Source organism: Terrapene carolina, unplaced genomic scaffold (assembly GCF_002925995.2).
Source record: "Terrapene carolina triunguis isolate 2854851 unplaced genomic scaffold, T_m_triunguis-2.0 Scaffold105, whole genome shotgun sequence".
NCBI classification, from domain to species: domain Eukaryota; kingdom Metazoa; phylum Chordata; order Testudines; family Emydidae; genus Terrapene; species Terrapene triunguis.
In genome coordinates, this window is record NW_020664456.1 from 862,258 (window position 1) to 876,797 (window position 14,540).

Genomic DNA, 14,540 nt, shown 5'->3' on the forward strand with positions numbered 1-14,540 from the left:
CGACTCCGTGGGTGCTCCAGGGCTGGAGCAGCCATGGGAAAAAATTAGTGGGTGCTCTGCACCCACCAGCAGCCAAGCTCCTCTCCCCACCCCCCCACCTCACCTCACCTCTGCCTCCTCCCCTGAGCACACCGTGTCCCCACTCCTCCGCCTACCTCCCAGCTCTTGCCAAAAAAGCAAACAGGATGTTAGGAATCATAGAGAATATCTTATTGCCCTTATATAAATCCATGGCACGCCCACATCTTGAATATTGCATACAGATGTGGTCTTCTCATCTCAAAAAAAGTTATTCTGGCATTAGAAAAGGTTCAGAGAAGGGCAACTAAAATGATTAGGGGTTTGGAACGGGTCCCATATGAGGAGAGATTAAAGAGGCTAGGACTTTTCAGCTTGGAAAAGAGGAGACTAAGGGGGGATGTGATAGAGGTATATAAAATCATGAGTGGTGTGGAGAAAGTGAATAAGGATAAGTTATTTACTTGTTCCCATAATATAAGAACTAAGGGCCACCAAATGAAATTAATGGGCAGCAGGTTTAAAACAAATAAAAGGAAGTTCTTCTTCACACAGCGCACAGTCAACCTGTGGAACTCCTTGTCTGATGAGGTTCTGAAGGCTAGGACTATAACAGGGTTTAAAAGAGAACTAGATAAATTCATGGTGGTTAAGTCCATTAATGGCTATTAGCCAGGATGGGTAAGGAATGGTGTACCTAGCCTCTGTTTGTCAGAGGGTGGAGCTGGATGGCAGGAGAGAGATCACTTGATCATTACCTGTTAGGTTCACTCCCTTTGGGGCACCTGGTATTGGCCACAGTTGGCAGACAGGATAGTAGGCTGGATGGACCTTTGGCCTGACCCAGTATGGCCATTCTTATGTTCTTATGGTGGGGTAAGGATCTGGGTGCGGGTGGCTCATTGGGGTTGTCCAGGTGCAGGGGGAGTGGGGCTCACCGGGAGGGTTCTGAGTGCAGGGGTCTGAGCCTCGACAGGACTGTCTGGGTATGAGGAGTTCTGGATGCACAGGGGTTGGGCGGATGGGGGAGCAGCTCTCTGTACAGGGATCTGTCCCCCTGCAGCTGAGGAGCGATGGGTGCAAGAAGTGGGGGGTGCGGGGAAGAGGGGGAGTTTGCAGAGCTTTCTGCAGCCGCGGGAGAAATCTGGGTGGGGTGTTCTCCCCAGCCCAGCCGGGACTAGCAACTGAGTCCGGCGCAGGGTAGGAGCCACCATCTGGGTCCTTCTCAGTTCTGCCTCCTGCCCCACAGTGAATTACCTCTCTACCAGCTGCCCTGGGCACCTGAAACATACTGCTGGGGAGGTTCACATGACCGCTCTTGTGGCTTCCCTTTGCTTCCCCATCATTTTTCTGCAGGGAAGCAAAGAAATCTGCAGGGGACATACATTCTGCACATGCACAGTGGTGTAAAATTCCCCCGGGAGTATAAATTAGTAATGCCTAGGTAGATAGATTGCTCTAGATCAGGGGTTCTCAAGCTTTTTCTTTCTGAGGAACATGCTATGAAAACTCCACGGCCCACAACTACTGTTTTTCTGCATATAAGAGCCAGGGCCAGCATTAGGGGGTAGCAAGCAGGGCAGCTGCCCAGGGCCCCATGCCACAGGGGACCCTGCGAAACTAATTTGCTCAGGCTTTGGTTTCAGCCCCAGGTGGCAAGGCTTGGATCACCAGGCTTCAGCCCCATGCAGTGGGACTTCGGTTTTCTGCCGCTAGCCCCAACAAGTCTAATGCCAGCCCTGCATGGCGGACCCCCTGAAAACTGCTCGTGGCCCCCAAGGGGGCCCTGGACCCCTGGTTGAGAACCATTGCTCTAGATTACATTGGTTTGTAATGGTCCCATCATACCCATTTTGCACCAGCAGGGGTTTCCTTAACACCAGGGATCTTTACAGCATTTCTGCTCTGTCAGTGTGTTGCATGGAAACGTGGGCTGAGGGTCTGGCACTTTGAGTTCAGACTAATTAGCAATCTGATGTTGAAATGGAAACTGAAATATGCAATAGGTCAGAAATCAAGGTATCATTTTGCTTTGAATATTTTGACTTCTATAGAATATTTATTCTCTCAGTAATCTCTTGTGTTCCTGATCTGTATCATACAGTACAATCCATTTTTATGATCTTTGGATTTCCTCTACAGAATTTACTAACTGCTGTACCTTTTGTTTTTTAAATCAATGCAGCGGAAATTCTCTTCTCCAATCCGTGCTGCAGACCATTCACTCCAAACCATTACTTGATACTAATAGGAGTTACATATGTGAAACAATGCAGAATATTATCACCATTTCTATAGTTACATATACGCATGGTGACTTAAGGCAAATGAAAGGGCTTTGTCTTCTTGTACTGAAGAGTTTATAGTATAGGGCCCTGATTTTGCCAACTCTACTAACAGTGAGTAACTCTACTTACTCCATGAATAGTTCCAGTGACATTAAGGTACTACTCAACGTGAGTAACAGTGGCAGAATCAGGGCCTAGGGAAGACAGCCTGCAGACAAGGGATGGGGAAGGGAGTTAACCAAAAGTCAGGTGGATTATGTTATTTGTATTTGTCAGATCTCATAGTTACAAAATATATTCCAAACTCTTTATATTTATATTTTGGATTTATCATTTAGGCTTGTCTGTAAAATGAGATTCAGCTAAGATAATTTTGCTGTAAAAAGTATGGATTGGGCAAGGCAGGAAAGGGAGAAAGTTTCCAGATATGGAAGATAAAAAATGTTCATTGTGCAATTGAAGTCCGCAACAGCACCAACTCAAGATTATGCAGAAGGGTCTATAAGTACATCGTTGAAGTACACAGCTGAAATATCTTTTGGTTTCCAAAATACAAATTATCCCCTCTCTCCAAAAACAAACTGTAAACCAGATTTTAATACAATTACTAGTGTTAAACAGCACTTTACTCCACAAGTCATCCCACTGCCTTAAATGGGACTGCCTGAAGAGGAAGTTTCGACTCTGTGTGAATAAGGATTTGGTAATCTTGCCCCAAATATCTGAAACTATATCTGAATTAATAAAAGAATGGATCCAAACATGTAGCAATACTTTCATAATTAACATTTTACATCAGCTTTGAGAGCGAAGGTGTGGGCTTATTTTATTAAATGCAAAATTTGATTAGATGGGTGTGAACAGTAAAAACGTAACGCCTTTCATTTTGTAGGGTATAAATTAGGTGGACAGACAAGCCATCTGTCTTTGAAACTCACTGCAGCACTTCAAAGGAAAAAAGCCAGTTTAACCATTTAAAAGCACTTTTCCAAATTTCTCCAGCACTGAACTCCACTCCTTTCTCCACTATGGCCTGATTTGTTGCTTGCTTTCATTTTATACTGAAAAGTGCCAGAGGGAGCAAAGTAGTTTCTGACTGTATTTTTCAATATTATATCACAAAACTAACCAGGAGGGGCGCAAGCTAAACCCCATAGCCTCATGTTTTAGGAGAGAGGGCCTTGAGCATCTGTAGGAAAACAGGGAAGTCCTGAAAATCAGCCAATAGGGGGAGCAATAAAATTTTTGGCACTGTTTTTAAGTAGGTATTCCTAAGCATTAGCAGCACATAGAAGAAAGAAATCCCTATAAGCAGGGAGTGGGAGTGGCAAAGAGATCATGTAAGCAAAGAGGGGATTTTGAGTAACAGAAGGGATGATGGGACAACATTCACAGAAAGAATCAAAGGTCAAAGAGGACAAAAGTCATTAGGAGTGAATTATAAAAGTCCTTATTGGTGTTTTTTTTTTTCTGTATTGACTTATTTAAATGTGCTTGGCCTATTTGTGTATTTTTCTTCATGAGTTTAATAAAGACATTTGCTTGAAAAAAGTTCTGAACTGTGTTATAGTGCTAATTAACCTTATAATCATGTGAATGGTTTTAGCCAGTCATAGTCATGCATTTTAAAATACCACTCTGTGTAGTTGTTGGGCTAGGGTTTATCAGCCATTTGTTAAACTGCTGCATTTCATAATCCTCTGGTAGGTAACCTTGGACGTGTGGATCACATCACAGAGTTTGAGTATGACCTGTTCATTAGGCCGGATACCTGTAACCCACGCTTTCGAGTTTGGTTCAACTTCACTGTTGAAAATGTGAAAGAGTCACAGGTAAGTTCAAGTTAAATAGTATGATTCGTTCACAATTACTTTATTGGAGAATAAAAGGTATTTCAACTACTTAAGTTGGAGAGAGATACCAATACACTAGCCAGAGTATAAAAATTGCCACAGTACAATAATAACTAGTATATGTTTGTGATTGTTTATGCAAACCCCAGAGTGGGCCTGCAGGAGTTAAAAGGCAATATTGGGCCCAGGTAGCCCCGCCCCTAGAGGCCTGCCCAGCTCACTGCAGCTGGAGGAGCGGGTTAAAATGAATTCAGGAGCTCGGGCAAGGAGTAATGAACAGACTGTAAAAGAGAAGAATCCTTCTCCAGGAAGCCAGTCAGAAGGTGGAGCCTGAGAGGGGACAAGATAGTGGGTAAGGCTCCCAAGCAGTGCCTTCTCCAACCACCACCCAGTTTGAGAAACAGCTTGTCTTGGAGGGCCCTGCTCATTTGGACTTTGTTTGTGATGCTATTGACTATTTAGTTAGGGCCCCACCAAATGCATGGTTTATTTTGGTCAGTTTCACATTTTAAGATGTTTACATTTGAAATTTCATGGTGTTGTAACCATGGGGGTCCTGACCCAAAAGAGGATCATGTGGGGGCTGTCAAAAAGTTGTTGTAAGGGGTTTGCAGGATGGTCACCGTCGCTTCTGCACTGCCTTCCTGCAGCTGGGAGAAGTTCCCAGATGGGGATGTGGGTCTGATCTCCCCTGTGCTGCTGGGAGCATCCCAGCCAGGGACTCCTAGCTGCTAGTCCCGGCCAGGTTGTGGGGAGGGACAGGACTTCCTCTTCCTCTGCATGGCTGCACTTGGAGCGGGGGGTAGGGGGAAGAGGAGATCAGGCCCATCTCTGGGTACCTCCCTGGCTTCAGGGACACTCTCACTTCTGCAGCGCGGTCGCAGAGCTTCCTACGGCCAGGGGAAGTACCCAGAGGTGGGTCTGATCTCCTCCCAAGAGCAGCTGTGCAGGGGAAGAGGAAGTCCTGTCCCTCCCTAGCCAGGCCAGGGCTATCAGCTGGAGCTCAGTGCATGGTAGAAGCCCACAGCTGGGGCACCCCCAGCCCTGCCTCTCTCCCTCCCCTCCAATAGCTAGATTTCATGCGGGAGGGCTGATGTCACAGTCTATGACACATTTTTCACGGCTGTGAATTTGGAAGGGTCCTAACTATAGGGGCCATACCCCCAAACTGAAGGAGCACATATGTAGGAGGTAGCCCAGAATGGCAAATTTAGGCCCAGTAGAGAGGGAAGGCCTAGGTTCCCCTACCATGCCCCACTTAAGAGCAAAGGCCCAGACACAGTGGGAGACCCAAACACTGTTGGCCTGGGGGCAGGAGCCAGCCATTGTTACTGCCCTCTCTGACAGCAAGACAAGGGGTTGGAGGTCAGGTGCACTAACCACAAGGCCACCTCGCCCTCCAAACACTCTATCACAATATTATTTTGTTAACATATATACAAAGTAAACAATGCTTGTATAGTACTTGAAAAAGAATCCAAAACAGAATGAACATAGTTATAACCATTCAACTATTGGGACTCAAGCCAGCAGTCAGCACAGTTGGGACAGCAAGGTAGAGTTACAAGTAGATATTGTTTTAGCACCTTTTAGAAAGTGAAAAGTATTATGCAGGAATGAACCATAGAAAAAAAAGGAGCTGGTCTCTAGCCATGAAATAAGTTAGATGTTAGAAATGTTCTTTTTCATTAAAAGTGTTAGTACAAAAAACTAACTTCTTAATCTTCACTTTATCAGTTGCATTAAATTAAAAAAATAATACCAACTTTCATATTGACAAATCTACAAAGCTTTCATTCCACTTGTCATGTGCCATTCTTTGTGTTTTATCCTGACATTCTGTCTCAAGGAATTTATCATAATCAGCGTAATTTTCAGTTAATGGAAAGTAGTTGATTTAGTCAGAGAAGGAAAACATTTGCACAAGCTTGATATTTGTATTCTTATTGGGGTAATATCTTTTATATCCACCACTATCCCATCCTTGTTACAACTAGAAATCATGAAATTGTTTATCTGACTTCCTGGAGCCTGATACTTTATCAGCCCTTTCTCCCTGCTGTGCCTTAGTCAACTATGATCAAATTATATAGTCATGAGATGAATGGGAATCTGTCTCAAGGAGGCAGAGAGATCTGGTGGAAAGATACAATATATATATCTAGAGCTTACAGGATATTTGTTTTCACAGTTGTCTACATGAAAGAGAATGGTTTCACTATTAAGTTTGACTTGTGAGGTCTGTTTTTATAATGTCTTCCTATAATCTTTTTTTCATCTCTCCAATTTCCGTTAAAATGAGACCTGCATGAATGTAATCTAGTCTGGAACCTTATTTAGGGCTTCGTACTACGGGACATAAGCAGTATTAGTCTTTGCAGCCCAGCTATATTAAATGAATGTTTAAAAATTGGTACATCAAACATACTGTATAACCTGGTTTGTGCTTTTTGATTATTTTCTTTTGTTTTATTAGGAAATGAGAAAAGCAAAGAACATATGGTTCAGTGTATCATAGAACACACAAACTAGTTTTTTAAACAATATATTTGTAAAAATCTATGGAAAGTAAGCATCCTAATGCTTCTGTCTAAAAGTAATTCTCAGTTTAGTCCTAGCATTAAATATTCTTATGTGACATTACATTTATTACTGATTCAGTACAAAGAACGTGTGAGAGGAAAGCAAATCTACACATTTAAATATTATTGATCAGGTTTCAGCCAGTTAGGGAGGAAATCTGATGGAGTGTCTGGACCATTTAAGGTTGGTCTTCTTTATTTTAAGGTTCTTTAAATTCTTGATTTGAATCACTTAGTTTACTTGGACTTGAAAGTCTGTTCACTAGACATTATTTTTTCTGGCCCTTTGTTTGCTTGTTATTAAAACCTCTTCAGACTTGTCTGATATCATGTACTGTGTGAAGTCCCTGTTCACAAAGAAATTAATTGCATTTCAAGGCTACCATGAGAAAACAAGACACAATCTTTCATTATCTGACTGTTTCTCACAATTCATCAATCCTGTTTTTCTCCTATTGCACCAAACTACTGCTCATTGACACACAACAGGGACAAGTGATTAAAAAAGGTAAAACAACTTGAAAGAGAGTTAAAGTAATAAGATACCATGGTACAAAGACAACAGTCATACAAGCATTAGGAACCTTTGGTTGTGCTATACACTTTTTTGTTTTGTTTTGTTCTGCTCTAGCATCAGACAATAATTTAGTTTTAACAGTATGCTGCTTCCCCCCCTACATTCATAATACTGAGGATGGTGAATGGAATCATAGAAGATGGAAAAGAGAGACCTATTAGGTTATCAGTCCATCTCACTGTCAATGTAGGATTGTTCCCTGGAGTACATTTTCTATTTTTTTTGTACAATCCTATTTAAACTGTCTCAAATGATGAGGCTTCCATCATTAATGTCTAGAGACATTCCATAGCCTCTGATCTCTCTGACAAGAGGTGTTCCCTGATATTCAGCCTTGGTTTTTCATCATAAGTGAATCCTTCCAGCTCTCTGAATTTTTTATTCCTCTTCTCTGGACTTCCTCAGTATGTCTTTGGTAATGTGGAGCCCAGAGCTGAATGGAGTATGATGATATTTCCGCTATCTAGAGAAAGGACTGTAGACTCCCTGTTCCTTGATGCCTCAGAATATACAGCCCAAAACTGCAATGGTCACCTTTTCCTGCTACATCACTATGGAAACTTGTGCCTAATTTGCTGTCTACTATCACCCATCGGTCTCTTTCAAAACTATTGCTTCCTTCCTCCCATTATGTATATGTTGTGTGATGGCCATGTGACAGGGCTGATTTCTCCCAGTCCCAGGAAAGAAAATTGAACACAGATCTCTTTCATGGCAGTCAGAGCACTAGCCCTAATTATTCTTGGTATATTTTTATAAGAAGTATATTTTATTGGCTTGTTAATATTTCTGAGATTTCAATATTTTGTTTTGCTTGAAGGCTATGTAATAAGCTCTACTTTCTCACTTCAACTTTGATTTTGTACATTATTTGTTTTATATTGTCAACTTGATTTTATTCATTTTTAACCAAGAATAATGAAAAGAAATAGTTAAAAGGTTATATTTATGTGAATAAAGAACTGGCATGTGCAAAGGCAGCTAACAGCTATATGATCTAGAATTTGACCTTTTGGTCTTCAGTGTATGGTTTCAGACTCCTAGATCAGGTGGTCCTCTATCAGTGATAAGATCTGAACAGTGAATTTCTTTATACATTTGCTCAAGTGAATTCAATTAACACCAATATTGGAAAGTACAAAAAGAAATGGATATGTTATGCATAAGGACTATAATCATGCAATGATTACACTTACAATAACGATGAAAGAGAATGAAGGAAATGGGATTTGCTGTGGAACACATGGTCCCATGGGCAAAGCCTCCAATTTCTCTAATTATATGTGTCAAAGGCTGCTGACTATTTCTAGATAACATTCTTTACTGGGCCAGGTTTGTTTCCCATTAATTTCAGCTGTGGCATTCACAACATCATCCATAATTTTACTAATTTTTTTTCTCTATGGAACCTCAAATTGGATCAAGTGTAACACCCAGATTATATTTTAAGTATGTACCAGTAATGTACTTATTGCATCAGATCCAGGCTCACTTCTAAGATGGCTTGCCTTTGAAAGCATCAGCAGGAAATGTGTATCCACCTGAGAACTGGAACAAAGAAGTTAAATTTATATTTTATAAATTAACAAATTATTCTGTTACATGTGAATTGGAAGATTTTTACAGTTGAAAATTATTATTTGTATTGTGCTAGCACCCAGAGACTGCAATCAGAGAATTGACTCTCATTGTGCTAGGTAATGTAATGAACAATGGACCCTGTCTTGACTATCTAAGAATATGATGACAGATAACAGTTGAATACAACAAGCAGACAGAGGAGTACAAGATAACAGCAAGAGGGTTATGATAAGTGTAATAAACTGTGGTCACATTACATACATATTACACATAGCGACAAAGAGTCCTGTGGCACCTTACAGACTAACAGACGTATTGGAGCATAAACTTTCGTGGGTGAATACCCACTTCATCAGATGTTGGTCTATAAGGTGCCACAGGACTCTTTGTCACTTTTTACAGATCCAGACTAACATGGCTATCCCTCTGATAGTAGATAATGTTTTCACCCCTCAGCTCATAGAGAGCCGAGAAGCGATGGGGGGTGAAAACATTATCTACTATCGGGGGAGGGGGGCGGGGTAGCCGTGTTATCTATCCCCAAAATAACTGCTGCACATGTGGATACTCTGAACAATTGTTCCATGATGAGAAATCCATATTCAAAAGCAGTATTTCCACTGGGATTAGAAAGGAGAATTAACCCATAGGTGTTTGCCAATGCTGTGAAATCATTCCATGAATATCTGTTCTTGATGTGGAAGAGTTTCAAAAATTTATGAAAATTCCCCCATTGCAGAATAGTATGTTTGAAATGTCAGTGGGTGTCAAGTTCTTTGGCTTATATCAGTGGGCCTGCAGAGTCCATGAACTCTTGTAAGTACCCAAAGTTTTCCTTACTATCTTGGCTCATCTCTGATGATCATAAGTGTCGTATCTAATTTAAAAACAAACAAACCTGCTGCAAAAGAAAATAGCTTGGAAACTGCAAAGCATTTCCCTGCAAGTTTTCTGTTCACATTGTTCTGCAGAAATAGGGCAACAGTTCCTCCAAATTATGGCCCTGATTATAGGATGATCTTTGTACACAGAACATAAAATTACCATTATCTGGAAGAGCTTTTTTCCCCATCAGAGAGTAAGAAATTAGTATTTGGAATTATGTGCCCCCAGAAGTACTGATACAATACACCTTACTGGGCCAGAGGAAAAGAATAGACAGGTGCTAATAGTGTTTGACGGTATAAATGGCATTAGATGCTAGCCTATAGTCACTTTTATTAACCAAAACAGGGTTAAAATTGATCAGATGTCCAATCCAGCTCTCATTTATGACACTGCGATTCTTTCCATTAATTCTATAAAAGTCAGCTCAAGACCCAAATGTTGCATCAGGAAGAATTTCTTCTCAGCATGCTCTCTTTCAGTCGCTCTATAAAATACAGTATACGTATAGAGAGAGATGGCCGGCTCACCATCTGTCAGAATATGAAACAGGGACCATTTATAGGATAGGTGGGCACATGATCAATTTGTTATGAATGCAGGGAGCCAGTACTGGTGGATCCTTAGCCTTTCTGTAATCTTTTTTGTAATTTAAAAAAATCATTAATGTCTCTGATTTTTAACAATATTCATTTATTCTCTTGACCTTGGAGAGTGCAGTGTAATTAGTTATATCTGCAGGAAAAAAATGGTTCTTCAAGTGCTTTCTCATGTCCATTCCAACGTAAGTATGTGCACATTGTGTGCACCGCTGTTGGAAAGTTTTTCCCTCAGTGGTAACTGTTGGGTCACCTCTGGGGCCCCCTGGAGTTGCACCCTCATGGCATGGTATATAGGGTCCTGCCACCCCACCGCCCCCTCAGTTCCTTCTTACTGCCTGTGATGGTTGCTGAAACGTTGCTTGTCTCATTGCGTTTCACAAGTGTTGCTTCTCAGTGGACTTCTCTGTAAAATAAATTGTAAATAGTTACTATTAGAATTAAGTTAACATAGTTAAGTAGTGTATTGTAGTTAGTCGTGTTCCTCACGTTACAGAGCTAGCCCGCTCTGGCCATTGGGGTATGCCTCTGTCCCAGGGTGTCAAACTGTGTACGGCATGCCACAAACCGATGCTGGTGAGTGACCGTATGATAGTTGCCTTAAAATTGAAGAGCTCTGTTCCCTGACCAGGAATCAAACCCGGGCCATGGCGTTGAAAGCGCCGAATCCTAAGCACTAGATCACCAGGGAGGTGATGCTGCTGCTATCAGTGTGTATGCCCCAACACTTGATTCTATCAAGGAACAATTCTATACAGATCTTGGCAGAGTCTTGACCAACATTCCCAAGAAGGACAAGATCATTCTCAGATTTTAATGCTAGAGTCGGGCAGGAGTCAGATCTCTGGAATGGCACTATCGGAAAAGGAGTAGGAAAGACTAACTCCAATGGCATCCTCCTCTTGAGCAAATGCCTAGAATGTGGCCTGATCATCACAAACACCCTCTTTAGACAAAGTGAGAAGTATAAGACCACCTGGAGACATCCTCACTCCAGGCATTGGCACATTCTTGACTATGTTATTGTTAGAGCTCGAGATCGGAAGGATGTCTTCATCACGAGGGCCATGCATGGAACCAATGACTGTTGAACAGACCATCGCCTTGTTAGATCAATCATGAATTTCCAGATCGCCTCAAGGTATCACAAGCAGGCAAAATCAGTACAAAAGAAATTCAACATCAAGTCCCTTTAAGATATAGTGACTCAGGAGAAACTTCAGCAGTGTCTCCAAGAGAAGTTTGACACTATGCCTACAGCTGATGATGATAATGAACATTTCTGGAAGCGATTAAAGACTGCCATTCTCTCGGCATGTGTTGAGTCCATTGGCTATATCACCCGCCATCACCAAGATTGGCTTGATAAGAATGATGCTGAGATTCAGGCCCTGCTTGACCAGAAAAGAGAAGCTCATCGCATGTGGCAAAATGACATATCACACTAGCAGAAGAAAGAGTCATACAAGCAACTCAAGGCTGAAGCCCAAAGGAAAATCCGTGACATCAAAAATAAGCGGTGTCGAGAAAAGGCAAAGGAGATTGAGATTTATGCTGATAAACATGACATGAGGAGTTGCTTTCAGGCAATAAGGGCCATTTATGGTCCATGCTCCCATGGACCCACATCATACCGAGCCCAAAGACGGGTCAATGTATTTTAAGGACAGCAAAGCCATCAAAGCCAGATGGAAGGAGCATTTTGAGTTACTCCTGAACCGTCAACTGTCTCTGATGCCACTATCGAATCTATACCTCAACGACATGAAAGAGAATTTCTTGCTGACTCCCCCCTACCCCCCTTGCTCACCCCCTTTTCCCCCCCTATCCTTGAAGAAGTAACACAACCCATTATGCAAACTAAGAACAACAAGGCAGCAGGGCCAGATGGTATACCAGCTGAAGTCTACAAGTTTGGAGGTGAAGATCTGGCAGGGAAGCTCCACAAACCTTTTCTTCATATCTGGTGTAATGAGAAGATTCCAGAAGACTTGAGAAACACTAACATTGTTACAATCTTTAAGAAAGGAGATATGTCGGAGTGTGGAAACTATCGAGGCATTGCCTTGCTAGCTACAGCAGGGAAGATTCTTGCCTGTATCCTCTAAAACCGATTACTTCTCCTTGCTGAGGCAATATTGCCAGAATCTCAGTGCGGTTTTAGACCATCCCACAGGACAACTGACATGATCTTCGTTGCCCACCAAATCCATGAAAAGACTCACGAGCAAAATCAGGACCTGAACATGGCTTGCATCGATGTGACAAAGGCCTTTGACTCTGTCTTGTGAAAGGTGCTGGCCAGATTTGGCTGCCCTCCAAAATTTATTAAGGTCCTAAGGCTTCTCCATGATCAAATGACTGCCACATTTCTCTGTAATGGCCTTGAGACAGAACCTTTCATCATCAAAACTGGGGTTAAGCAAAGATGCGTTATTGCCCTAACCCTGTTTTCCATCTATTTAGCAGTCATTTTCGTCCTCGTTAAAGATCACCTCTCCAATGGAGTTGGCATTCAATATAGAATGGATGGGTGGCTCTTTAATCTTTGACGTCTCCGCTTGAAATCTTAAGTCTTCAGGGCGTCCATTACTGATCTTCAGAATGCTGATGATTGTGTCATCCTCGCGCACCCTGAGAACGTGCTTCAATTTCCCCCCTGCCAATGGATGATTGACCCTTTTTTTTTTTTTTTTTTTTTTACCATGGCCAACTTTGAACTGTGGTAGAATTAACAAGGGAGGCCACAAACATTGGAAACCCGAGGATTTGTATAGATATGTGCCACTATACATACATTGTTTTATTTTGACGAATTTTGCAGGCTTGAAGCAGCAAGAGCAGTTTTACCACTTTTGTTTAGGGTGTTTTGGGGCTTTTGCTATTACTGCCTATTTTGTTAACAAAGCAAAAGGGAAAGAGAGAGCAACACGAATGCACCTATTGGGGAAACTGAGGCATGGACCAAAATTTTTTAAATTATTAGTTGGTTTGTTACTGCCCCTTTTGGCTTTTGTTATGGATGTTGTTTGCCTGGTTTAGGAGGTTGCAACAACAGTATTGCGTTTAGGGATTTGGGACTCCTATTGCTTGCCAAAGGGCCTTTTATTTTGCTTTAGGCCATCACATTAGGAATAGGGTTTGTTTTTTTGGGATTTAAGGGAGGTTCGGGGCCACCCACCAGGTATTTTGCTATGGCCCTACGGTGGGACTATGCATTGCCTTTAAGGCTTTTTTTTGTTTAGCCTTGCGCCTGGCTTGGGCCCCATTGGCAGCTTGAATCATGGAGAGCCTTTGGAGGTATTTTTTTTTTTATAATTGTAATTATTTAGATAATTTTATGGGCAGATGGAAACCTGGATGGTCCAGGCAGGTGGCTGGTTCACAACCAAGGCCCACGACGCCATGACCAGAAACCTAGAGAGAAACATATGTTTTGAGTTGATTGGCATGCACCCATTTTAGTTTATCGGGTAGCTGAAGCTGGTACACTACCGGGGAGATGCAGTTTACAATGGAGTACGGACCCACCCACTTAGCATTTAGGGTGTGGGCTGCTTTTTTTAGTTTTTGCAACATTATCTTGTTTTTAATTTGCCATTTTTGGACGTTTTTAATGACGATTTTTTTGCATTTGGCCTTTTTTTAATTTAAAGGGGCCTTTATGGCTTTGCGAGTTTTACAGAGCTTTTTCCCAAGCTGGGCAATATACCGACCATTTGGTGAATTGGCAAGTAATTTTTATTTTTATTTTTACAGATTACCCCACATTATGGGACGACCAAAAAGGATGTGGTAGGGGGTGTATTTGGTACCTAGGCGCTTAGAATTGCATAAAGCTGCCAAAATAGGAGGCAGCTTTCGGGGCCAATCCATTCCCGAGGTTGAGCACATTTTATGGAGGGCGTTTTTAAGATTTTGGTTTTGCCTTTTTACAGTGCCACTGCTTTGTGGCTGATAACTGATGTGAATTTGTTGTTTGATATTTAGGGCCGCAAGCAGGGACTTAAGAACCTTTTTTACAAAAGCCTTGGTCAGAGCCGATAATTTGGGGTGTGCTGTACCAGCAGAAGATTTTTTTTTTATAGAGTTTTGTGGCAGCCACAGCTGCTGTATTAACCCGGGTTGGGTGTAGGCTTGGGTTGCTGCCTGGTTAG

The 14,540-nt window shown here is 41.9% G+C and overlaps 1 protein-coding gene across 1 annotated transcript in view; it reads left to right on the plus strand.

Moving 5' to 3' along the window:
• Nucleotides 1-14,540, plus strand: part of LOC113406570 (cytosolic carboxypeptidase 6-like) — a 1,366,737-nt gene that overhangs the window by 67,641 nt on the left and 1,284,556 nt on the right. Inside the window, exon 3 of the mRNA XM_029911596.1 lies at nt 4,014-4,138. Within this exon, the coding sequence (XP_029767456.1) occupies nt 4,014-4,138 (125 nt within the window). The remainder of the gene's footprint in view (nt 1-4,013; nt 4,139-14,540) is intronic.